Genomic DNA, 26540 nt, shown 5'->3' on the forward strand with positions numbered 1-26540 from the left:
GTGGAGTTGGGACTTGGACCCTGAGCTTAGTTAAGGCAGGGGTATTTATGGGTTCCTGTTACTAAAGCAGGGTGGGGGTCTCTAGAACCAAACCAGGCTTGGGGTTCTTGTTACTAAAGCAGGGTGGGGGTCTTTAGAACTAAAGTAAAGTAGGGGAAAGTTCAGCCCTTGGGCACAGGGGTCTGAGATGGCTGTACTTATGCTAAGGCTAAACCTGAGGTGGGATGGCCTTTATTTTTCTTGGCCTCCACACCCAGCAGCATTTGCTGGATAAGACTTTCCTGTGACAAAGCCATATCTGGAAGCCACACCACGACTTACCACAGCCGGCGGCAGCCGGCCGGTGCTGGGACAGTTATCGCTTTTGCAGGCGATCCAGATGCTTTCAGGACTTCTGATTTCTGTCCAGCCAGGACGGTGCTGCCACTTAGAGCCAAGCCTCTCTTCTATGGCCTGGCATGATGGCAGAGAGTGGCTGAGGGCCACTTCTCTGTGACTAACCCTTTCGAGATGTGAGGGGACTCTTCTGGGGCTAGGAGATTAATTAGGTTGGTGGGAACAGATGGGCCAGAGGCTGTGGACCACTTGCTAGAGGGGCTTTAAAAACAGAAGGCCCTACCTGCCCGAGCTTAGGAAGAGCCACCCAGTGCTGATAGCAGGAAAGGGACTAAAACCACTGAAATCACATGAATAGAAAAGGTACTCCACGGCCACTGTTCCTGTCCACATAAACTGATGTATGACTTGGAAATTTAGTCCAATTTTCTAGCTAAATGGAGGAAACAAGAGGAAAATCAGATTTAGATTAGAATAAAAATTTATTTTGGTAAAGAATTATATTTTTTCATTTGCAAAAGCTGAAAATGCTCATATAAATGACCAGCCCAGAGCTCGGATCTCCACCGGATTGACCACATGAAACAGGAGTCTGTTACTTCTTCTTCCTGGGTTTGGGGGCCTTTTCTAGGCCTTGGATGTATTTTCGAGGAAGGTGATAGTCTTCTACAATCCAAAAAGCAGAAACTCCTCAGTGGGGCATACCATCTCCGCCACCGCCTGTGCTTTGTGTTACAACGTCCCTCCTTGGCCTCGACCCCAGGGACCCCCGACCCACACCGCTACCTGCCCCCCCACCCCCGCCCCACTGTGTGCTTATCCCTGGAGTCAACTCCTCCCCAGTCAACCTGCACCAAGAGCATAGCTGCTCTTCCACACGCAGCTCGAATCCAGCTGCTCTGCGTAGTGGACGGGCCATTTATCCTTACATCTCACGACTAATGTGTATATTTTAGCGATTTTTACACTGAGAGCCACTTTCTAGGTATACTTGAGGTATTCTGAATTTTCTCAGGAGAGAGAACATGTGCGTCTGTGTTCAGTCATGTGCTTGTCTATTTTCCTCTATATTCCTTCTCAGCACCTCCTACTGGGTTCTTCACTTAAAGGGGTCAACTCCCAAAGTTTACTACTGAGGCCCTAAAATATATTTGCTTATCGAGCATTTACTATGTGCCAGGCCCCGAGCGTGAAAAATGGATGAAGAAGGCAAGGTCTCTGAAGTAAGTTGCTCAGTCTAGCGGGGGGGGGGGTTCAGACATTAGAAAAAACTGGCTAAGTGGCAGACACTAACCAGAAAAATTAATATAAGCAGAAAGTGCCACACTGGCCATTTCTGAAATGTTAATTTAAGGACAGAAAAAACTGGGACATGCTCTGAGACAGGCTTCCCGTGACCCGAGCTGGGCGGATGAGGCCCTCCAGTCGGGCGGACGTGGGCTGTGGGAGGGCGCGCTGGGTGAGGGAACAGGGATGCGAGCACCAAGTATGTGTGCAGAGCAGTGAGGACAGCAGCACGGCTGAGGCCTGGGGTTGGGGGGCGGTGAGAGCTGCCAGAGAGCCCGAGGGGGGTGGGATTTGGATGGGGAGGGTCTCAGGTATTGAGCGAAGTGGTTTATTCCGAAGGCACTGACGCGGCACAAGGAGTGTTTTGAGGAGTGTGATGGAAAGCTGACTCAGGCAGTTTTCAAATCAAAGTGACCCAGAGTTGGGAGAAAGACGAAGCCAAGTCAGGGGCCCAGCTGCAGCACCGAACAGCTGACTATCCGAGGGCGAGGGACTGAGCCTCGCTGAACCTTGGCTTCCCCAGCTGCCAAACACAAACACTTCTGCTGATTGTTAGATGAGGGCAGATGGGGCCTTCGAGAAGCCCAGCAAAGTACCCAGCACGGCTGGGGTGGTCCACGGATGTCTTATAAAAGGGAAAACCAGGAACAAAGTACTCCAGTAGTCTGATGGAGAGAGCCCTGGATCTGGGGGCCACAGCATCTGGCTCAAGTACCAGCTCTGTCCCTTGCTGGCCACTACACACTGTGTGGCCACACACACACACACACACACACAGCGCGGTGGTGACTAGAGGGGCTTGAATCGGTGGGAAGATTCTAGCCAAGTTAGACCCATGCTCCTGCGTCTTCAGAGGGGATGCTCACCAAGCAACAGCTGGCTGAGGTGATGGATCTGGTTTCCCTGGACCTGGACCTGCAGGCTGTCCTTGGCTCCGGGGGCGGGAGTGACCGTCGTGCTAGCTTGGCACCGCTGCTGGAGGACAGCAGCCACCAAGCACGGGTCCAGACCATAGGCCTCCAAGTTACGGACCACCGTCACCTGCGAGGACAGAAGCCTGGTGGCAGGGGGACCACACGCCCTCCCGTCCACAGGGCCTGGAGCCTCTGGGGCCTCTTCACCCGCCATGTTCACCATCCCTACAACCACGGTCCCTTCGCATCCACGTCTCTTGTTTTTATACTTACTGATTCTTTCTGTCCCATCTAGTACATGTGTTATATCCTTAGTGGAATACTCTCTAGCCCACATGTAACATATACTTTTTACAAAGGCTTTTTATTATAGAGAATTAAAAACATAAATAAAAGTAGAATTGAAGACTGTGCACCTATGTTCCCATCACCAGTTTCAACAACTATCCACTCACGACCAACCTCAATTCACCTATATCCCTGTCCATATTGCTTTAAGGCAAATCTTCCTAAACATTAGATCATTTTATCTACAAATGCTTTAGTGCGTATCTCTAAAAGATAAGAGTTCTTTTAAACATAAAGACAAAACCATCCCCATACCTAAAAATAAATGAACAATTCCTTAATATCAAGCATCTCATCAAGAACATATATATTTTTCTATTATTTATCAAATGCACAAATGACATATATGATTTTGAGAGTAAAAAAAACAACTGGCACTTAAAAAAAAATCACAATTTTCCTGTTTTTGAAACGAGTTCTCCTGCATTCATGACTAGAGATGGTAGAGCGTGTTACCATCAGGAGTAGGTTGGTAAGGGCTGCTTTCAATAAAGTCCTCGGTTCCAAATAACCCAGGCTTGTGCGGGGACTCCAGCCCCTGAGAACCTTGGAATTGAGAAGGCATTAGAGGTCACACCTCTTCCAGCCCCCACCCGATGCACACACCCTTGACAACATCTTCCCCCAACACGGGGTCACCCAAGCAATGCCTGGAGACCTCTAGACACTAACTCCCTTTCTTGGAGCGCACCAGTTTTAGTTTTGGACAATTCTAACTGTTACCATTAATATTAATAGTGTTTCAATAAGCTGATACAAATATCCCCTGCTTTTTCAAAGTTCATGGTATGCTGCTTCGCTCTTATGGAAAGACCTACATCAGTCCCTTTTTTTTTTTTTTGCTAACTGAAAGAAATCCAGAGGTTTTTACTTTTACACAAAAGGTGAAAAGTGAATGTAGCGCTCAGCACTGGTTTTGCAGGGAGGCCTCAGAGAGGCAGTGTGTACCCCAAAAACAGCACCGGCCGGGGGGGAATCGCCTCCCTCCTGCCCCTGGAACTATGCTCAGCACCTCAGCGTCCAGCTGCCAGAGCTCTGAACTGGGTCCGTGAATATTTGTGCCTTATCTCCGTTTATTCTGTGTATCCATTAGCAAGATGTGGCCTGAGGTATCAAAAAAGCCTAAAAGAGTTCTTTTTGGGGTCTGGGAATGCTCAAAAATTTTTTCATATAAATTCACGATGTAATTGCTTCTTTGTTGTACCCCATCTCAGCTTATGGAAGGTTTCATAGGAATGCTCCACTTTTAGCTAGCGAGGGAAACCGTACATACAGAAATTGCTTAGTACAGTGTCTGGCACATAATTACACGCCCAAGAAATAGTGGCTATTGCTGGTTATTCCTGAGGTTATCATTACTGATTCTCATTTACTGACTGCTTAAATGCCAAGTACTAGTCTAAGTGCTTCACCCATACACTTCCTTCATTTGGCCCTCATGGTGCCTTATATGGTAGGTATATTATTCTCATTTTTCACATAAGAAAACTCAGGCAAAAAAACCACTGATTTTTCTCAAGGACAAGCAGCAAGGCAAAGGTCACATTTGAACGCATATCTCTAAGGCCAAAGCCCGCTCACATAACCCATACACCAGGAAGTTCTTTATCTGGAACCTAAGTCTGTCTTCTTGGGATTTGCATCCAATAATCCTATTTTTGTCTTCTCAAGGTATCTCGGCATCAAGTGCACTCCTTCTCCCAAGGACAGCTTTTCACGAACTTGAGGCTAGATAGAATTAGCTCCCTAGGACTGTGTCACCAGGCTACGCCACTCACTTCCTTCAGCAATTCTTTCTAAGCTGTTTTTCCCTGAACAAGAAGGCCAAAGAGGTAACAGAATGAGTAAGAGCTGAAAGCCCTTAACAGGTCTAAGAAAAAAATAAAAATAAAATCTTGTTTACCTTTGGAACTAGGCTCTAGCAAGTATCCTAGCACAAAATCCTAGACGGTTGGGGGTAAGAGGGTCAGCTTTGCCTGTTTTATACCAGCCCACTCACACAATCATGGCTCTTTCATAAATAATCTTTGTGGTATCTGAGGCCGAATTCTAAAAACCTCCAATCATAGAGCACCTGGGTGGCTCAGTTGGTTAACTGTCTGCCTTCGGCTCAGGTCATGATCCTAGGGTACTGGGATCAAGCCCTGTGTGGGGCTTCACGTTTAGCAGAAAGTCAACTTCTCCCTCTCGCTCTCTAGCTCCCCTGCTTGTGTACTCCTTCTTGTTTACTCTCTAATAAATAAAAGCTTTAAAAATAAATAAATACATACATACAGATACCTCCAATCACATTAGAGAGACCAAAACTTAGCAGGGACATTAAATAATCACCATCTTTCAACACTGTGTTTTTTTTGTTTGTTTGTTTTTAAGATTTTATTTATGTGAGAGTGCGTGTGCAAGAGGGAGGGAGAGAAAGAGAGCGAGTGAGCAAGCAAGTGTGCATGAGCAGAGGGAGAAGCAGATTCCCTGCTGAACAGAGAACCCAGCGTGGGGCTCAATCCTAGGACCCCAGGACCATGACCTGGGCAGAAGGCGGACGCTTAAGCAACTGAACCACCCAGGTGCCTCCCAACACTGTGTCTTTTTAAAATTACCTTTTTGTTAGACGCTCTCTGAGCTAGGGTGATGTCAATTGGGCAGATTTTGCCTTTCTTCACAATGGGCTCTTGTCCTGGAAAGGTCACTTGATAGGCAGGCTGTAATCTTTCCAAACACCTGCAACAGGAGTTCGTGAGCTACAGATTGATAAAACGAACAGAAATCATCTCCTCATTCCCCACTGCTACTGGGCAGCTCGGGGGGAGCCAGTGTCCCAGGCACTGGTTCGCTCCAGGCTACACAGAGAATCACTGACGTCATCTAGGGGCTGCCCCCAAGGCCAATTAAATCAGAAGCTCCAATTAGGCATATATGGTTTTTAAAGATCCCCGAAGTATGGCCAAAGTCAAGGCCCATGGATTCAGGGAAGGGATTCCCCAGTGACTGGAGTCCCTGGAAACTGTCCAGTGGCCTGGTCTTCTGACAATCTGCCCAGGCTGCCTTGTGGAATTTACTTCCTGTCTCAAGCCGCTCATGTACACGTCCCCAACCTGGTAAAGTGCTGCTTCACATGTGTGACATGTTCCAGTCCATCTTCTAGAGAAAGCCTAACCACAAAGAATGTCTACCTTTCATCTAACCAGATTTTCTCTTGGTACCATATATACTGGGATTGAACAAATGTTTTGTAAAGGGCCAGACAGCAAATATTCTAGGCTTTAAGGGCCGCTGGATCTGTGCAACCCAACTCTGCCACTGTAGCCTGAAAGCTACCCACAGACAATGATCAAGTGGGTGTGGTTTATTGACGTCAACAGGCAGCAGGCCGGATGGGCTGTCGTTTGCAAACTCCTGATAGAAATTATTTTCAGTTTTGTTCTGTGGAAAAGAAAGAGCATAGAATCCTCCCTTTGATGATTTTAAGACAATTCCTCCCAGCCTCTTTTTTGCTTCTAAATCTTTTTGAAGTTCTTATTTTTAATTAATTGTTCTTTTTCTTTCTCCCTTTTAAGTTCTCCTCTACTGTGTTGGCTCAAGTCATTCCAAGGCTTGTCCACATCAGAATTACTGAGGCTGTATTTCTGTAGACTACTATCAGTTGAATTGTGGAGAGAAAGTCAAAGCCTAAGACAGGGATGATTCTAAAGTCCACAGGACAGACATTATGGGGAGGGGATAGAAACGTTGGAGAGGGGACTGACTGCCAATCCCCACTACCTGGTCAGGAGACTGTCCCATGGAAGCTTCACGACTGTGTGCTGTTCGTTCTTCTCTAAGATGCAGTCACATAGTATGGGATCTAATTTCACGAGGCTAAAGGGAAAGAAGAGGCAATAGAGAAAGATCAGCCCCACCCCTTCTGACCCAAGGGCCAGCTCAGGATTCATCTCTTATATGTCCTTTGTAGTCATTCAGGACCATGAGAACCAATTCAGGGAGCAGAGTACAGGAAGAAGCGTGCCCCGTGGATGGGAGGTATGGCACGTTTCCCAGGACAAGGGAGGAGCCAGTGGCAGAGGGGAGAGTGGGAAAAATCCAAACAGGATTCTTGGCCCAGTTCTGCTAACTAACTGTGACTGCACTATTAGTTCCCAATTTTTTGTTCATGGGGATATCTTTTGAAGTAAAAAAGAAAAATGGTAATGGAATGGTCTTCATTTAGTAGATTACCTTTTGTACTACCTTCCTAAGAAAATAGAGGATATCAAAAAGCCACAATGACGTCAGTAAAATTTTTCTAAGCTGCATTTTCTTCCTCACAAGGGCATGTGGACTTGAAAACCAGTTCTGGATGTCTACGAGCTACCACGTACTCAGGCTATGGCCGGTGCTGACCCCCCCATGTGGAGCTGAGCACCCTGGATGAGTCTAGGTGTCCACGGCAGCCCATGGTTTGAAACCACTGATCTTGATTCTTTCTAAAAGGCTGTGAGCTGTTCTGTTCCCCTCCAGCCTGGACATGCTCCATAGTGTGTCCCAAGTTTGCGCTGTCGGGCTGATCTTCAGCAGAGATCCCTGGCCACTCACTTTTTGTTGTCCGCATCGACCAGGTCATTCTTCTTGGCATAGTTGACGATGATGGTCCGGACCTCCCCACCCTCGAGAACGCTCCCCTTCCTAGGTCAGAAGTGATGCGGGTGGGGGGTGAGGTTGGGAAGGGGGGGGTTAGTTCGTGTTGTGCCAGGGGAACAAACTACAGGCACCAAGACTCACTCTCTGCTCGGCAGGCTGCTTTCCTTGGCTTTTTGAGCTCGATTCTTCCCTTTCCTGACTGAGGTGAGCAGGACCTCGTGAAGAATAATTACAGAGAGAAAGGGAGACGCCTACTCTGGTTCATTTAGTCAGAGACACTTCCCAGGGGAAAGAGGCTTGAAGCTGGATGTGGGAGAAGGAGGGAACTGGGGCGCAGCAGGTTCTGCCCGTCACAGAGGAAGGCTACTCAGCTCGAGAGGAAACAGGCCAGAACACCAAGCAGGCAGAGGAGGGCTGCTCTCCAAAAACTCACTTGTGGCCAGACTCCTGGAAGAGCAGGGTCATGCTGGCTGGGACACAGTAGAGGGGTTTTATATCTGGAGGGTGATAGGGCTGTTCCCTGCTACCCTCCTGGATAGTCAGGGAGGTCGGGGAGGGCTCGGGTATGACGAAAGATGTGATCCTAAAACCCAGCAGAAGGAAAGAAAAAACACATTTTATACTACCGTCTGGGCAGTTCCCGGCCCGGGGCCCAGGTGCCCTGGTGCCAGCTGAGCTACGGCGAGCAGGCCCCCGGCACTCACTCACCTCGGGTGCCTCCAGTCCACAGCCACAATGCTCTCCACCCCTCTGCTCAGCTCCTCCACCTGTATCATCTGCTCCTGCTGCATGTGCCACAGGAACTTAGAGAGCTAAGGGAGAGAGGGCCAGGGCTAGGGACTCCATGGATTCCACGCCCATCCTGAGCTTTCGATGTGCCACACACTGAGCGAGGCTGCTCCTGGGAACCGACGCTTGACAGTCCCTGCTCCCATCAAACCGGGATCGGGCAGGCCCCCACCCTGAGGCTCAGGGAGTGAGAAGCTGCTACAGGCGGACTGGTGAAGGCTTTCAGAACTCCGGTCAGACAGGAACGGGTGGAAGGGAGAGAGGGGAGTGGGTGCTCGCCCAGCTGCCTTGACCCGGAAGAGTTTTCCAACCCCTACCCCCCCATACCTAGAACCAAAAAGCTTAATTCTAGCCTGAGCCCTACAGATGGGGCTTCCCCAGTGTGCATCCAGCTCACGGCACAGGAAACCGCACACAACTCTCTGTGTGGGAGTGCAGGGAAGGTACCTCTTACTTTTTTTAAAAAATTTATTTTCAGCATAACAGTATTCATTATTTTTGCACCACACCCAGTGCTCCCTGCAATCCGTGCCCTCTCTAATACCCACCACCTGGTTCTCCCAATCTCCCACCCCCCACCTCTTACCTTTTTGTAGCTTGATTTCTTTATGTCCAGCTGTCGTCCTTCAGGGCTGGTGGCAGACGGGAAAAGCAAGTTAAGCTAATGAAGCAGTGGTGGTGGGACCTGCCTGCCGCTGAGAGTAGGCATTTTTTCCTCAGCCTTCCTATTCCATGTTCAAAAAGAAGCTGATATTCCAGAACCCTCTGCCCAGCGGTGGCATCAGAGAGGGATACCAACCTTAGGATACTCTGGAGCACCGCTGTACAACAGCCCTTTCTGTAAATACGGACTGTTCTCCAATATGGTAGCCACTATTCACACGCGGCTACTAAGCACTTGACACACAACTAATGTGACTGAGGAACTAAATTCTATTTAATTTTAATTAGTTTAAATTTAAATAGCCACATGTGACTAGTGGCTACTGGACTGGATATAGCTCTAGAGTCTTCTTAAGCTGGACCACCTTCTGTGGCCTCCGAAGTTTGTGCCTCAAGGTGAATCTTTCCAACAGCAAGCTCACTGAAGCCGCTGGGCCAACGGCAGGACTGGCAAACCTAAGGGATCTTAGGCCATATCTGGTCACAGCTGTTCATGTACTGTCTGCTGACATGGCAGAGCTGAGGCGCTGCAACAGAGACTCACTGTCCAGCTCTTGAGAGGAAGAGTTTGCGGACCCCTATCCTACCACCATTAGTTTATTTTTTATTTTCTTTCTTTTCAGCTGTTTTTTGGGGAGGTTCCTATGAAAGCCGTAATCAGTCCCTCTACTCAGAACTTACGTCTTTTCTCAAAATGTGACAAGCAATAGGCTTGGGATTCATAGAAAGTCCTTCTAGAACCTGCCACAGGTTAAGAACCTCTAGCCTAGAGGAAATTCTAGGATCTTTCCTAGTTACTTATATCCCAGCAGGGTCAAGACAAATTATCAAGTATCCCGCCACATGCTCCAGACCCCACACTATACAGGATGCCTTAAAGAAGTCCACATGTAAACAGGAAGAGAATTACATCAAAACCACTTTTTAAGAAATGGAACTAAATTCTCAAAGACAAAAGTTGAGTTGCGTTGTACAAATCAAGAAGCAAAGCTTCTGACAGCGTATTTCCTGGGTGCTTATTAAATGTGAGGCTAGTGAATCTTGACAACAATCCTACAAGTGCTGGAAATTTGGGTTCAGAGAAGCTCAGTAACAAGTTCAAATTCACCTTGCTCCAAAACCCTAGGCAACTGCATCCAGATGACTGCTTCCAAAGCCCACGTTCTACATACATGTAATACTGTCTCTCCTGGTGGCCTGTGTTTGCGGTATGGGGTTCACACTGACTGTTCCTCCTGATACCACTTAATGTGGCCCACCTACTTTGCAGGGAAAGTGTGAAGGGGTTGAATATTCCAGAAGAAGCCTCTTGACAAAGAGGCTTTGTCAAGGATGCTTCTGGACAGGACGTGCTGCCTAATTCATGAGCCAGCCCAGAATCACCTCAACAGGGACAGTGCTCAGAGAATCTTGGGAATTTTAACCTTCATTTTTTCAACAACCCTTCAATGGCTAAAATTTACGTTTTTGAAACTCAGGACCTGATTTAGTCGCCAGATCAACCCTCCATCCACTTTTTCCATAGTATATCCCTCGGCTAATCCCCCCATCACACACCTGTCCTGACATACCACCAAGGTACCAGAGAAAGCCCTGTGGCCCACACCTGCCTCCCGTACCAGCAGGAGAACATGTGGCTGCCAAGGAATGTGCTGGTGAGTAAAGGCAGGTCAGCTTTTTTGACTTGGCACTTTAAGGCGTGTAAGAAGCATCGCTGTAAGAGTTCATCCATTTGCTCTGCAAAGGAAACACAAGAACCATACTTTATTCTGTATTCTGAAGGATACAGAATGGCTGGTGCAGTACAAGTAAACTCTCCGCTCAGCTCCACCCCTGCATCACCCCCTTCGCTCTGGAAGGAGCTCATTCCGGGGTCCCAAAGCTCCCAGACTCTCTTAAGCACTGAGCCTTTAAAGAGGGCTGACTCCAGAGAAGGGGTTCGGCCCACTGAGGCCCACCCAGCCAGGAGCACATGCTGCCGGGACAGAGAAGTCAGAGCCGGAAGAAACCATAGAGGCCTCTGAAGCTGAAGGCACTCCAAACTCCAGGGCAGACCGGCATCCAGGGAAATAGGACTTATGTGGCAAAGGCCCCCGGTGAGATGGCAAAGGGCTGCTGGTCGCACTACCCTCACCAAAAATACGGACTTTCCCATTCTCCTAGAGCTTCGGCACCACTCTGGTCAGAAGCAGAGTAGAGCACGTTTCCTCCATTGAGAGGAGATGGGTCCTTCTACTCCCAGACCTATACCTTGAAGGGTCTTGCTGTCTGTGGGTTCTGGGTTCAGGCCCCTGACACCGGGATCTTCTGCGGCTTCTGACAGGGACTTCTCCCCACACAGCTGCTGCTGAACCTCCCCATTCTCCTTGTCCTCTCCCTCCAGGGTCAGGCGCTTCATGCCTCCCTGCAGGGCCGGCTCTGCCTGGACAGACCCCTTCTCTTCATTGACATCTGGGGTATCCTGGGCCGGTGGAGCCAAAGATGGCGGAGAAGACTTGTCTCCAGATCGCCTGGAAAAACTGCATGTCAGAAATGCCAAGCAGCAGCCACAGCATTCTCTAATCCTGGTCGAGGTCAGCTGGGAGTCCGGAAAGAGTGAGAGCCACAGGCAGGGCTGTCCAGGAGAGGGCAGAGAACTCGGGCTCTCACCTAAACCCCATTTCCAATTCGGGGCCAGAAAAATCCCTCAGCATCCTCATCTCTGAAATGGAAAGAGTAATTCTTGCCTCCTCCCTACCCTATCCAAAGGAATAATATCACTCATCCACATCTGGAGACAAAAAATGATGAGTGAGAAAGCAGTTAAAGGCGGGGCTAGAAATTTTAGGGTGAGTCTATACTGACAGGCCACGACACTTGGCCAAAAGACCAGCTATACCACTTTCAAGGGAACCCTATTTACGGTTTTGGTAGAACGACAAGAAAATAACCAGAGAATAAACTAGTATATGGTTTCAAAAAGCAACTGTCACAGTGAAAAAACGTGGCTTCTGTAATGGGGAGGAGGTCTGCTGGCGGCTGAGGATCTCCTCTGCTTTGATCTGGGTTCAGAAGTGAGAATTCCCGAGCTCTCACCACAGGGCAAGAAGATGCCTAAATGTGGGTGACAGATAAGGTGGCATCGCCCGAAGCCATAAGAATAAAGACTATCACAGTGCAGAGAGGCACAGGAGAAGTCCCCCAGGTCTTCTTCTAGGCCCAGAATTCTACAGTTCACCTAGAAAAGAATCAAAGTTCTCTGTAATTTCTTCCCCAAATAAGAAAAAAAAAAAAATTCGACCAACCAATCCATCCATCCATCTTTTCCTCCACAATTAGCGAAGAAAAGAATGTCTGGAATCAGCAACTTGCCTATGGACATGGCAGGGACCTTAACTCTCACTTGTGAATCCAGGCCCCATGCCTTCTCCACCCACCCAGCTCTCTGTAAAACAGGAGAGACAGAGGACCCACCACAAGTGGTCCTGGTAGGTGTGTAGCACGGAGAAGCCCCTTCCTTTCAGGCCCGAGGTCAGCATCTCAGCTGTGGACATGGCAGCGACTCCGACGGCGACAGGGGCTCTGAGGAGAAGGAAGCCAGAGACATGGGTTGGGGAAAGCCTTCTATAAGGACACACATCAGGGGTACCTTTCCACTCACATGTGAAAAGCACCGCGTTTGTAAATCTGAAGCAACTGCCTGTAGCACAAAACGAAACTCAGTCCCGCCTCAGTTTTCTTCAGATTACCTATAAATATGACTTTCAAAAAACCCTTGACCAAACATTCCCCTTTGGTATAAGTAATCTCTGTGCTGACGTTATCACTGCTTTTATTCCTATTATGAATCAAACCCAGGCAGGTCTTGCAAGGATATTTAAAGTTCCCTTTATTGAATTTCAAAATTATAAATGACCGGGGACGCCTGGGTGGCTCAGTTGGTTGGACGACTGCCTTCGGCTCAGGGCGTGATCCTGGAGTCCCGGGATCGAGTCCCACATCAGGCTCCCAGCTCCATGGGGAGTCTGCTTCGCTCTCTGACCTTCTCCTCGCTCATGCTCTCTCTCACTGTCTCTCTCTCTCAAATAAATAAATAAAATCTTTAAAAAAAAAATTATAAATGACCTCCCCTACCTTAAAGACCTAGCCATCCTCTACAGAGGTTCAAAAGGTAGGCCATTCGTATGCCACAAGCCACAAATGAGGCTGAGGGATACTACAGGGGAAGAGGGTAGAGATAAACAGTGGCACTGACTCGAGATGTTCCTTCTGAGTTGGCTCTTTGTAACTCTCTGTGTTAGAGGCCTCGCTCTGTGTGATGATCAGTTGAAGAACTGGGTATGTCCAGAAGATGGAAAACAATCCCTTTAAAGTAACAAAACCTTCCAAAGCCCAGATGAGAAACCTCTTCCCACCCAGTGCTACTCAAGCATTGCCCACACACTGCCCATAAGGACGGGTGACCAACTGGGTAATAGCGAGGGGGTGTACAAGCCTGGCAGGGTCACCTGGGCACAAGGCAGAAGACTCAAGGGCAGAGTTCCCAACACCCAAAGAAAGATGTTTGCTAACCTGGTGTCTCCACTGACTGTGACCAGAGGTCAACTCCCGCCAGGGAAACTTTCAATCTGGTTTCTTTCTCAGTTCCTAAAAGAGGGTCTTTTCCTTCCATCTCTGGAAGGGTCAGTGGTTCAGAAACCAGTCTCTAACATGGTTTGGATTATTAAAAAACCACCCTGTACCCTTATTCTGGGCCACAAACCACTCTCAAGCTTCATCCCCTGATACAGTCTAAGAGCCAAACCTTTAAGCAGGTCAAATATACATTCCTGTAGTTTTCTCCTGTTCTGGATAGAAAACCAGGAAAACACAGCGACACCACCAACCTTTTCAACTGCAAGTTGTGCCACAGTTCAACAAGGAAGGAAACATTTCTAGGTGCTTAGTTGCCAAAGGTTCAAGGAAAACAGGAGAATATGAGTAGCAACGTTAAGATCTTTGAACACTGACCCTTCCCATACCTACAGTCTCTCTCTCTCTCTCAAAGCAGCAATGAGCAAAATAATGAGATATCATTTCTCAGTCAGGATGACACAAACGAAAACCACCCATTGTATCCAGTGTTGGCAGAGTGTAGGGAGACAGGCTCCATATACCCTGGAGGTGGGAGTGAAAATGAATATGGCTTTCTTTTGGGGCAGCAGAAAGATATACCCGGTCTTCAGCCTGACAGTTCTGCTTTTTAGTATCCACTCTGGAAAAATACTGGCCCAAGTGTCCCTAGAGGCATCAGTAAGAGACTGTTCATGACGAAAACAAACTAGAGGCAACCACAAGGTCCATTAAGAGAGGACCTCTTTCATCACCACATAGCAGGTAAGAAGACTCAGCATAACTGAGTCTTGCTGATGTGGAAAATGTCCTCTTGATCTTTTTTTTTTTTTAAAGATTTTATTTATTTATTTGACAGACAGAAATCGCAAGCAGGCAGAGAGGCAGGCAGAGAGGCAAGCAGAAAGAGAGAGGGGAGAGCAGGCTCCCTGCTGAGCAGAGAGCCTGGGGCTCGATCCCAGGACCTGAGATCATGACCTGAGCCGAAGGCAGAGGGTTTAACCCACTGAGCCACCCAGGCGCCCTGTCCTCTTGATCTTAAGTGAAAAAACAATTATTGATAAAGTATAATTCTGTTTATTTGCATTTTTAAACATACATACCCAAATGTACATTTTCATACACACACGTATACATGCATTTAAGAAGGCCGGCAAGATGATAATGGTTACTTCTAGCAGCAAAGGGCTGTGGGGTGAGGGGGCTTTGATTTTTTAGAACTGTTTATACTGTTACTTCCTAATTAATTTTTTTATAGATTTTTATTTATTTAATTGACAAACAAAGATCACAAGTAGGCAGAGAGGCAGGCAAAGACAGGAGGAAGCAGGCTCCCTGCTGAGCAAAGAGCCCGATGCGGGGCTCGACTCCAGGACCCTGGGATCATGACTTGAGCCAAAGGCAGAGGCTTTAACCCACTGAACCACCCAGTGGTTCATAATTAAAAAATTAATTAATTAACCCCTAATTAATTTTTAAAAAGAAGCTGTGCAATGATGGCCAAACAGCTCTGTAAATACACTACAAATCACTGAACTATACAAGTGAAATAGGTGAATTTTAAAGTATGTAAACCACATTTGAATAACTCTTAAAATAATTTTAAAAGAAGGATGATGGGGTTGCCCAGGTGGTTCATTTGGTTAAGCGTCTGCCTTCAGCTCAGGTCATGATCCCAGATTCCCGGGATTGAGCCCCACATCAGGCTCCCTGCTCAGCATGGAGTCTGCTTCTCCCTCTGCCCCTCACCCTGATTGTGCTCTGTCTCTTTCAAAAAAAAAAAAAAACACTTAAAAAAAAAAGGATGATGATGTGGATGATGGAGAAAAAAGTGTTAAGTCCATGAAAAACAAGGGAAGACCAAAAAAATGTCATAGACAAGAGACTAAGAAGACACAACAACTAAATGCAATGTACTGTCCTAGATCGGATGCTTGAGTAGAAAAAAAGACATTTTGTGGAAAAAGCTGGAGGGATATGAATAAAGTATACAATTCTACTAATACGACTGTACCAATGTTAATTCCACAGTCTGGACCACAGTTTGGATAACCGTGCTATGGTTGTATAAAACATTATCATTACAGGAAGCTGGGTAAGAACTCTATACTATCTTTGAAACTCTCCTATAAACATAAAATTAGTAAGAAGGAAAGAAAGAAAAGAAAAAAGAAAAAAAGAAAAGGAGAGAAGGAAGGAAGAGCGAGCAATATCGGCAGAAGCAGCAAACACACTTGGCTGAGATACGCATACGCCCACACAGGCTCACCGCCATTCTCCCATGGCCCACTCTCTGCTTCTGGAAGAAGGATCTGTTTTTTTTTTTTTTTTAATCCTTTACCCATAAGCTTTGGAAGTTGTTCTTTCCCACTCCCCTCCCCAGTTTTACCTAAGTTTTTCCCCTAAAGGCACAGGGGACTGGCACAGTACCTGTTCCCCACCAAGGCAATGGCACAGAGGTCACCCTTCTGTACCTGAGGCAGACCAGCAGGGGGCACCACGAGGCCGGGCAGCATCAGATCTGTGGGAAACAAGACAAAAGCATCACAACCCCCATTCTGCCTCTAAGCAATTCCAAGTTTTACTTCAACACTAATTCATTCACTCAACCAACAAACACTTATTAAGTATAAACTAGGTTATTCATAATGAAAATTAAGAAATGCAACCTGAGTATCAGACACTTTCCCTTCTGGGGCTAGTGGTCAAACTGAAGCACCATACTGCGGGTCAGTTTCCATGATCTCTTATTCTGCTTTTCCTAACATTAGCTTATTGATGTAAAGCAGAGCGTATGGTCGTTCACAGAGTATTTTCTGGTGTAAGGACAAAGTACGAAGCTTATTGAAGCCTTTCAATGGGGTCATAGAGGCCCAGGGACCTTATGGAAGCAGCCAGGTGAGGGAGGAAACACACATGCATGAAAAATTCCATTTTTCAATGGTATGAATCCAGAAAATGGGTGCATTTATTCAAGTAGTTGGCCCTTACTAAGTTTCAGCCAATAGCCAGAATACAGGAAAAACCTCTTACCTGCCCCCCCCACCAGTTTTTCGAGCACCAGAGGCCATGTTGTGAATGTTGGGAGAAGATCAGGATAGGACCACAAGGTGTACACTGCTCAAAAAGAGACACAGGAAGACTTATTGCCAAAATGTCAAACTCTGAGGGAGCTGGATAAGTCAAACACTAAGGTCACTTTAATTAAGAAACAGAAAAGAACATCAACTTGAGGCTAGAGAGGAGGCTGTGAGGCCCTAAGAGGTTTCCTTCTTAAAGCAGGCAGATTCTTAAAAAATGGGATGTTCCTTGAGACTGGGAGGCCCCTGTGATTCCACCTGGATGCAGCAGCAGCCACGGGCACAGGCGATAGAAGCGGGGACAGAGACCCAACAAGGATTCCATCTGGGACCTCAGAAGCAAGTAAGCGAAGAACAGGGTGCCAGCCTCTAGGACATGTTGAAACTTCCCCATGTTTACTCCTTTTATTCCCCCTGTGTTCCCAGTCACTAGCAGTAAAACCTTAGATTGAAAAGGGCCTGCGTCTGCATAGCCGCAAATGGGCTGGGGGCACAGGTAACCTAAGGAGACCCCACTGCACTGCTGCAGCCAAGCTGGGGGAAGAAGAGCCCAAGTGACAAAGACAGAAAGCAAAGATCCTGAGAGCCAGGACGAGCCTAAGAAAGGATCCCTGTGAGATATCTGCACTGAAGGACATCACTGGACAGCTGGGTATGTAGTTCCATTAACCCAGCTTCCTTCCTATTCAGTTTCTTAAGAAAATCCTGCTACTGATAATTTTAAGAATATCTTTTACATGTCCTGAAATTCCACCCTTTTTAAGACCTCTCCTCCATCCCTACTTAACCCACAATGAACTATTATTCCTTCATCTCAGAACATGCCTACCCAACCACCTGTGTTAGCCCTTTTATTCTCTCTCCTACATCAGGTTTTTGATCTTTAAAGACCCAATTCTAGCGATGCTGGGTCCAAAAAGATCCTTGGGGATGATATTGGGAGATTCTGTACTTCACGTTTTAAGTAAGGCAGGTTAATGAAAGAAAGGAGGAGAAACAGAGGTTAGGCAAGGATTATAGTAATGGTCCTCTCCATCCTATTGGCATACCTGTTGGGTATAAATTTTTCTCCAGTTCAAACAGGATGGGGTTACCAGCACACACATACACAGTCACCACATCCCCCCTGTGAGCATATAACTTCACAATGTTGAGTTCTTCCTTTCCAGGTACTAAGGCAGAGACCTGATCTGTTCCAAAAGTAGGGAAAGCAGCCGCCACATCAGCCCGAAGCTTTCTCCTGCAGAAAGCAAACCAACAGGTGGCATGAATCCTGCCTGGATGGATTTTAATAAATTCAAAGGACTCTGGAGGACCTACTATAAAATCACAGGGGCCAAGGAAAACTGGTTTATGATGCCCTATATATGGTATATGATGCCCTACTCTTCCAAAACATCCTATCCTCTTTCTCATTCAATGTCTCATCTAGTTTCACATATTCTTGGGGGCAAGTCTTTCCATTTCACAAAGGAGGAAAACTGAGATCTAGTGAGTAACCAAGTTAGCCTGACTAGAAACTCAGCCTTACCTTCCAGACTCCATGCCTTGCCCTCCGACCCACTCCTTTCTCATCTGTCTGGCAAAGCTGTCAGCTTATGGTCAAAAAGCTATAAGAAGGTACCAAGAGTGACAACTAGGGAACACTGGTCCCAAACTTCACAACGTGGTACCAGCATCAGCAACACTGTGTAACAGACGCAGTTCTTAAAACGCGTCCCTTGGTTCTCTCCCACCTCACCCTCCATCTGTCTCTCCTGCGAGTAGATCCCTTTTCTCCTGTAGTCGTAGTTTTCGGTGTCCCATCTGATTTTTGTGGAGGGCGGGGCCCTGTAATTGTTCGTGTTTGCGCCCCCCACACCTTATCCACCCGCAGTCAGGAAGCGCTGACTGAATTACGTTTTCCTTTACTAGCCTGGGAGACAAACTAGGCCTGTGCTCCATCTTCGCCCTCAAAATGTGTCTAACCCACCCTCGCTCTCCGGGGTCCCATCCTGGCTGGACTTTCCCTGGCCTCCACCCCAGGGCGGCGGACCTAGCTCAGAGAGGGCTGTGGGCCAGCCTGCACTGAGAGATGTCTGGGTGCCTGGTGGGCGGAGCGGGGCCCTTCTCTCCCTCACCTGTCCGACCCCTTGATGGCCGTGTTGGACTTGACCCGAAAGGCCTTGGCAAACATGTCTGCTGGAGTGGCCTGGGGAAGGCAAGGCGCGCACAGAAGCCGGGGGCTGTCAGGAAAACGAGAACGCGGCGACTTCCCGACTCGCAGCCCTGTGCGTAGCCATGTTGCGGCCCAGCTGGAAAATAGGCTCGGCTGGAAACCCGGACCACTCAGCTTCGCAGCTACAGGCGCTGCGGGGACCGCGGCCGCCCCTAGTGGCAACGTGGGAACTTCAGTGGGAACTGAAGCTGGATGGGCGGGGCCTGGGGAAGGCGGGCGGATTCCCGCTCCAACACCTTTCCTCGGCCGGGCTCTGCGCGTGCGCGAACTGCAGGCACGCCCTCGGGTCTCAGCGACCTGGCAGTGGTGAGAGTGATGACTTAGTTTCCACTCTGTGTTGCGTTCTGCCAGACCTCGCCAGCTCCTGTTCCATTCAGTTTCAGTTCCACAAAGTTAATTGAACTCTTGTGTTTTATTAGGTTTTCAGGCCTCTCGAGTAATTTTCTTAAGTGCTTTTGTTTATCAAAGTCTTATTTTATTTTATTGCTTAATAAATAATTCTATTAAATAAATATTTAATAAAATATTTTCTTGCACTCTAGAGGTCTCAGGATTTTCTCATTGTTTTAATTTATGTGGCGTGACAGTAATAGTAACAGAGAATGCTCCTTTGTCCAGGTTTGCCCCGCATGTTATGAGGAGAAAACTACAAATAATCTTCAAGTCTATTTTAAAATATTTTTGGCCACTTTGAGATAAAATTTTCAAAGCTTCATTGCTTTTTGAGTTCAGGCGTTATTTGGAGAGGGGAGTTTCCAAAACTAAAGAAATAACATTGCTTATTTTAAAAAAATCTGTGAGGCAGATTAGTTTCAAATTATGGTTTGACTTCTCCCTATCGATGTCATGTGCCAATGGCTTTTCTTACTGAAACTCTTGCATTCTGTGGAATATGTGGAGGTAATACCTACCTCATAGGGTTTCCATTAGAAATGATCCAGGTAATGTATGTGATAGGTTACACAGTCCTTTGCAAATTTCCTGTAATATATTTAAAAAACTCTAGAACAGCTTTGAGAGAGTGTGATGGTTTCCCGGTAGGGGGCTGCTGTGCACACCTGGGGTCCTGGCCCCTATTAAATCAAATTTTGCATATGAAAAGTTAAGGGCAGAGTATCCATTCACCAAGAAAAAAATAATCCTAAATATTTCTTTGGATGGCACAGTTATACAAAGAAAAATTCCACATTGGTTGTGCAAAGATGAGACCTTCCACAGTATCTGCCCACCACCACCATTCTTGGAGGGACCCTGAATCCCACCTAGGAGCCCCCTGCAACTTGGTCTGCTCCTACCCTTGGGACCCACCAGACCTTTATTCTGAAGCATCCCAGCCACAAGGCCAAAGTCGGAAGAGCCCAGAGGAGGACAATGCCCCAGAACCTTCTCCCTTTAGACCCTGACCCCAGCAATAACTGGGTGGGGATGATGCCAGACTGTGTTGTTGACTAGGTCGACTGCAGCAAGGCTACTGAGGCAGCCTCTGCCCAGGGAGCTGAGGAAGATTATTCAGGGAATACTAGAAACAGATACTAAAAATAAATAAATCATAAGTAAATACGAAAATGGCAACGTACAAAGGTGTAAAAAAAAAGGAGATTAATGAACACTGGAAAGATGTCAGAAATCAATAAAAATATAACTTTATGAAATGAGGGGACAGATATGATGAAAGTAAGACTACTCTGCATACTTCTCATATTACTTTGACTTTTGAAGCATGCAGGTGTTTGGACACCTGGTGCCTCAGTTGCTTAAGCATGTGAATCTTGGTTTTCATCTCAGATGATATTCTCTGAGTGGTTAAATTGGGTCCCACATCAGGAGGGTGCTTGGCGTGGAGTCTGCTTGAGTTTCTCTTTCTCTCTCTGCCCCTCCCTCCTTTCTCTCTCTCTGAAATAAATAAATAAAATCTTTTTAAAAATGTGATTGCTTTTAATATTTTTATTAAAAAAGTTTAGCTTAAAAGAGAAAAGTGAAATCTAAAACCAAAAAAAAAAAACTAATGCAAATAAATGTAAAACTCTATTAATTTGGTAAGTGAGCCAATCAGAGGAAAGGATTATTTCAAGTCATTTTTAAAAAAGATTTTATGTCTTTATTTGACAAAGAGAGGGAGATCAAATGTAGGCAGAGAGGCAGGCAGAGAGAGAGGGGGAAGCAGGCTCCCTGCTGAGTAGAGAGGCCAATGGTGGGCTCCATCCCAGGTCCCCGGGATCATGACCTGAGCCAAAGGCAGAGGCTTAACCCACTGAGCCTTCCAGTCACCACTATTTCAAGTCATTTTTGAGGTGAGTACTTAAACTCAAGAGTCAAACCTCCTGGGACAAAATAAATACAAAGACATTTTAACCTTCATTCAGTAGCTTAACAGCTAATAGTAATGTTTGCATTATTATTTTTTCCAATTTATTTATTTTCAGAAAAACAGTATTCATTATTTTTTCACCACACCCAGTGCTCCATGCAAGCTGTGCCCTCTATAATACCCACCACCTGGTACCCCAACCTCCTACCCCCCCGCCACTTCAAACCCCTCAGACTGTTTTTCAGAGTCCATAGTCTCTCATGGTTCACCTCCCCCTCCAATTTACCCAAATTCCCTACTCCTCTCTAACGCCCCTTGTCCTCCATATTATTTGTTATGCTATACAAATAAGTGAAACCATATGATAATTGACTCTCTCTGCTTGACTTATTTCACTCAGCATAATCTCTTCCAGTCCCGTCCATGTTGCTACAAAAGTTGGGTATTCATCCTTTCTGATGGAGGCATAATACTCCATAGTGTATATGGACCACATCTTCTTTATCCATTCATCCGTTGAAGGGCATCTTGGTTCTTTCCATAGTTTGGCAACCGTGGCCATTGCTGCTATAAACATTGGGGTACAGATGGCCCTTCTTTTCACGACATCTGTATCTTTGGGGTAAATAGCCAGGAGTGCAACTGCAGGGTCGTAGGGAAGCTCTATTTTTAATTTCTTGAGGAATCTCCACACTGTTCTCCAAAGAGGCTACACCAACTTGCATTTCCACCAACAGTGGAAGAGGGTTCCCCTTTCTCCACATCCTCTCCAACACATGTTGTTTCCTGTTTTGTTAATTTTGGCCATTCTAACTGGTGTAAGGTGATATCTCAAAGTGGTTTTTTTTCCAATTTATTTATTTTCAGAAAAACATTATTCATTATTTTTTCGCCACACCCAGTGCTCCATGCAAGCCGTGCCCTCTATAATACCCACCACCTGGTACCCCAACCTCCCACCCCCCGCCACTTCAAACCCCTCAGACTGTTTTTCAGAGTCCATAGTCTCTCATGGTTCACCTCCCCTTCCAATTTACCCAAATTCCCTACTCCTCTCTAACGCCCCTTGTCCTCCATGCTATTGGTTATGCTCCACAAATAAGTGAAACCATATGATAATTGACTCTCTCTGCTTGACTTATTTCACTCAGCATAATCTCTTCCAGTCCCGTCCATGTTGCTACAAAAGTTGGGTATTCATCCTTTCTGATGGAGGCATAATACTCCATAGTGTATATGGACCACATCTTCCTTATCCATTCATCCGTTGAAGGGCATGTTGGTTCTTTCCATAGTTTGGCAACCGTGGCCATTGCTGCTATAAACATTGGGGTACAGATGGCCCTTCTTTTCACGACATCTGTATCTTTGGGGTAAATACCCAGGAGTGCAATTGCAGGGTCGTAGGGAAGCTCTATTTTTAATTTCTTGAGGAATCTCCACACTGTTCTCCAAAGAGGCTACACCAACTTGCATTGCCACCAAAGTGGAAGAGGGTTCCCCTTTCTCCACATCCTCTCCAACACATGTTGTTTCCTGTTTTGTTAATTTTGGCCATTCTTTTTTTTTTTCCCCAATTTATTTATTTTCAGAAAAACAGTATTCATTATTTTTTCACCACACCCAGTGCTCCATGCAAGCCGTGCCCTCTATAATACCCACCACCTGGTACCCCAACCTCCCACCCCCCCGCCATTTCAAACCCCTCAGACTGTTACTCAGAGTCCATAGTCTCTCATGGTTCACCTCCCCTTCCAATTAGCCAAATTCCCTACTACTCTCTAACGCCCCTTGTCCTCCATGCTATTGGTTATGCTCCACAAATGAGTGAAACCATATGATAATTGACTCTCTTGCTTGACTGATTTCACTCAGTATAATCTCTTCCAGTCCCGTCCATGTTGCTACAAAAGTTGGATATTTGTCCTTTCTGATGGAGGCATAATACTCCATAGTGTATATGGACCACATCTTCCTTATCCATTCATTTGTTGAAGGGCATCTTGGTTCTTTCCATAGTTTGGTGACTGTGGCCATTGCTGCTATAAACATTGGGGTACAGATGGCCCTTCTTTTCACGACATCTGTATCTTTGGGGTAAATAGCCAGGAGTGCAATTGCAGGGTCGTAGGGAAGCTCTATTTTTAATTTCTTGAGGAATCTCCACACTGTTCTCCAAAGAGGCTACACCAACTTGCATTCCCACCAACAGTGGAAGAGGGTTCCCCTTTCTCCACATCCTCTCCAACACATGTTGTTTCCTGTTTTGTTAATTTTGGCCATTCTAACTGGTGTAAGGTGATATCTCAATGTGGTTTTAATTTGAATCTCCCTGAGGGCTAATGATGATGAGCATTTTTTCATGTGTCTGATAGCCATTTGTATGTCTTGATTGGAGAAGTGTCTGTTCATATCTTCTGCCCATTTTTTGATGTGTTTGTCTGTTTCGTGTGGGTTGAGTTTGAGGAGTTCATTGTAGATCCTGGATATCAACCGTTTGTCTGCATTGTCATTTGCAAATATCTTCTCCCATTCCATGGGTTGCCTCTTTGTTTTTTTGACTGTTTCCTTTGCTGTGCAGAAGCTTTTGGTTTTGATGAAGTCCAAGAAGTTTATTTTTGCTTTTGTTTCCTTTGCCTTTGGAGACGTATCTTGAAAGAAGTTGCTGTGGCTGATATCAAAGAGATTTCTGCCTATGTTCTCCTCTAAGATTCTGATGGATTCCTGTCTCACGTTGAGGTCTTTTATCCATTTTGAGTTGATCTTTGTGTACGGTGTAAGAGAATGGTCGAGTTTCATTCTTCTACATATAGCTGTCCAGTTTTCCCAGCACCACTTATTGAAGAGACTGTCTTTTTTCCACTGTATATTTTTTCCTGTTTTGTCAAAGATTAATTGACCATAGAGTTGAGGGTCCATATCAGGGCTCTCTACTCTGTTCCACTGGTCTATGTGTCTGTTTTTATGCCAGTACCATGCTGTCTTAGTGATCACAGCTTTGTAATAAAGCTTGAAATCAGGTAACGTGATGCCGCCAGCTTTATTTTTGTTTTTCAACATTTCCTTAGCGATTTGGGGTCTCTTCTGATTCCATACAAATTTTAGGATTATTTGCTCCAGCTCTTTGAAGAATGCCGGTGGAATTTTAATCGGAATGGCATTAAAAGTATAGATTGCTCTAGGCAGTATAGACATTTTAACAATGTTTATTCTTCCGATCCAAGAGCATGGAATGGTCTTCCATCTATTTGTGTCTTCCTCAATTTCTTTCATGGGTGTTCTGTAGTTCCTTGAGTACAGATCCTTTACCTCTTTGGTTAGGTTTATTCCCAGGTATCTTATGATTCTTGGTGCTATAGTAAATGGAATCGATTCTCTAATTTCCCTTTCTGTATTTTCCTTGTTAGTGTATGAGAAAGCCACTGATTTCTGCACATTGACTTTGTATTCTGCCATGTTGCTGAATTGCTGTATGAGTTCTAGTAGTTTGGGGGTGGAGTCTTTTGGGTTTTCCATATAAAATATCATGTCATCTGCGAAGAGAGAGAGTTTGACTTCTTTATTACCAATTTGGATACCTTTTATTTCTCTCTGTTGTCTGATTGCTGTTGCTAGGACATCTAATACTATGTTGAACAAGAGTGGTGAAAGTGGGCATCCTTGTCTTGTTCCTGATCTCAATGGAAGGTTGCAAGCTTTTTCCCATTGAGGATGATATTTTCTGTGGGTCTTTCATAGATAGATTTGATGAGGTTCAGGAATGTTCCCTCTATCCCTATACTTTGAAGTGTTTTAATCAGGAGCGGATGTTGGGTTTTGTCAAATGCTTTTTCTGCATCAATTGAGAGGACCATGTGGTTCATCTCTCTTCTCATATTAATTTGTTGTATCACATTGATTGATTTGCGAATGTTGAACCATCCTTGTAGCCCAGGGATGAATCCCACCTGATCATGGTGGAAAATCTTTTTAATGTGCTGTTGGATCCTGTTGGCTAGGATCTTGTTGAGAATCTTAGTACCCATATTCATCAGTGATATTGGTCTGAAATTCTCCTTTTTGGTAGGGTCCTTGCCTGGTTTCGGGATCAGGGTAATGCTGGCTTCATAGAAAGCGTCTGGAAGTTTTCCTTCTGCTTCAATTTTTTGAAACAGCTTCAGGAGAATAGGTGTTTCTTCTTTGAAGGTTTGGTAGAATTCCCCAGGGAATCCGTCAGGTCCCGGGCTCTTGTTTTTTGGGAGGTTTTTGATCACTGATTCAATCTCGTTATTAGATATCGGTCTATTCAGGTTGTCGATTTCTTCCTGGCTCAATGTTGGTAGTTTATATTTTTCCAGGAATGCATCCATTTCATCTAGGTTGTTAAGCTTATTGGCATATAACTGTTCGTAATAACTTCTGATGATTGTTTCTACTTCCTTGGCGTTAGTTGTGATCTCTCCCTTTTCATTCATAATTTTATAAATTTGGGATTTCTCTCTTTTCTTTCGGATTAGTGTAGCCAGTGGCTTATCGATCTTATTGATTCTTTCAAAAAACCAGCTTCTAGTTTCATTGATACGTTCTACTGTATCTCTGGTATCTCCCTCATTGATCTCAGCTCTAATCTTGATGATTTCCCTTCTTTTGTGTGGAGTTGGTTTGATTTGTTGTTGATCCTCCAGTTCTTTAAGGTGTAGAGGCAGCTGGTGTGTTCTGGATTTTTCAATTTTTTTGAGCAAGGCTTGGATGGCTATATATTTTCCCCTTAGGACCGCCTTTGCTGTATCCCATAGGTTTTGGACCGAAGTGTCTTCATTCTCATTGGTTTCCATGAATTGCTTCAGTTCTTCTTTGATCTCCTGGTTAATCCAAGCATTCTTAAGCAAGGTGGTCTTTAGCTTCCAGGTGTTTGAGTTCCTTCGGAACCTTTCCTTGTGATTGAGCTCCAGTTTCAAAGCATTGTGATCTGAGAATATGCAGGGAATCATCTCAGTCTTTTGGTATCGGCTGAGTCCTGATTTGTGACCCAGTATGTGGTCTATTCTGGAGAAGGTTCCGTGTGCACTTGAGAAGAATGAGTATTCTGCTGTTTTAGGGTGGAATGTTCTGTATATATCTATGAGGTCCATCTGGTCCAATGTGTCATTCAATGCTCTTGTTTCTTTATTGATTTTCTGCTTCGATGATCTGTCTAATTCTGAAAGAGGCATGTTAAGATCTCCTACGATTAGTGTATTCATATCAATATGACTCTTTATCTTGATTAACAGTTTTCTTAAGTAATTGGCTGCTCCCATATTGGGAGCATAGATATTTACAATTGTTAGATCATCTTGGTGGATAGTCCCTTTAAGGATTATGTAGTGTCCTTCTGTATCTCTGACTACAGTCTTTAGTTTGAAGTCTAATTT

The 26540-nt window shown here is 45.7% G+C and overlaps 1 protein-coding gene across 2 annotated transcripts; it reads right to left on the reverse strand.

The window, feature by feature from the left end:
• Positions 1–799: 799 nt before the first annotated feature.
• EIF2D (eukaryotic translation initiation factor 2D) lies at positions 800–18979 on the reverse strand. Of its 2 annotated transcripts, XM_044267790.1 has the most exons (15): positions 18742–18979; positions 17671–17861; positions 16575–16658; positions 15972–16062; positions 12405–12512; positions 11202–11461; positions 10571–10688; positions 8875–8920; positions 8208–8311; positions 7933–8082; positions 7455–7544; positions 6645–6740; positions 5483–5603; positions 2490–2664; positions 800–1002 (listed from the first exon to the last, which is right to left on the reverse strand). In XM_044267790.1, exons 1-15 carry the CDS (start codon positions 18795–18797, stop codon positions 932–934), a joined length of 1761 nt encoding a protein of 586 aa, XP_044123725.1. In that variant the 5' UTR covers positions 18798–18979; the 3' UTR covers positions 800–931. The 2 variants fall into 2 exon arrangements, with proteins under 2 accessions (XP_044123725.1, XP_044123726.1); XM_044267791.1 differs by lacking the exon at positions 7933–8082.
• Between the last annotated feature and the right edge of the window lie 7561 nt (positions 18980–26540).

This window comes from Neovison vison, chromosome 10 (genome assembly GCF_020171115.1).
Source record: "Neovison vison isolate M4711 chromosome 10, ASM_NN_V1, whole genome shotgun sequence".
Lineage (NCBI taxonomy): Eukaryota > Metazoa > Chordata > Mammalia > Carnivora > Mustelidae > Neogale > Neogale vison.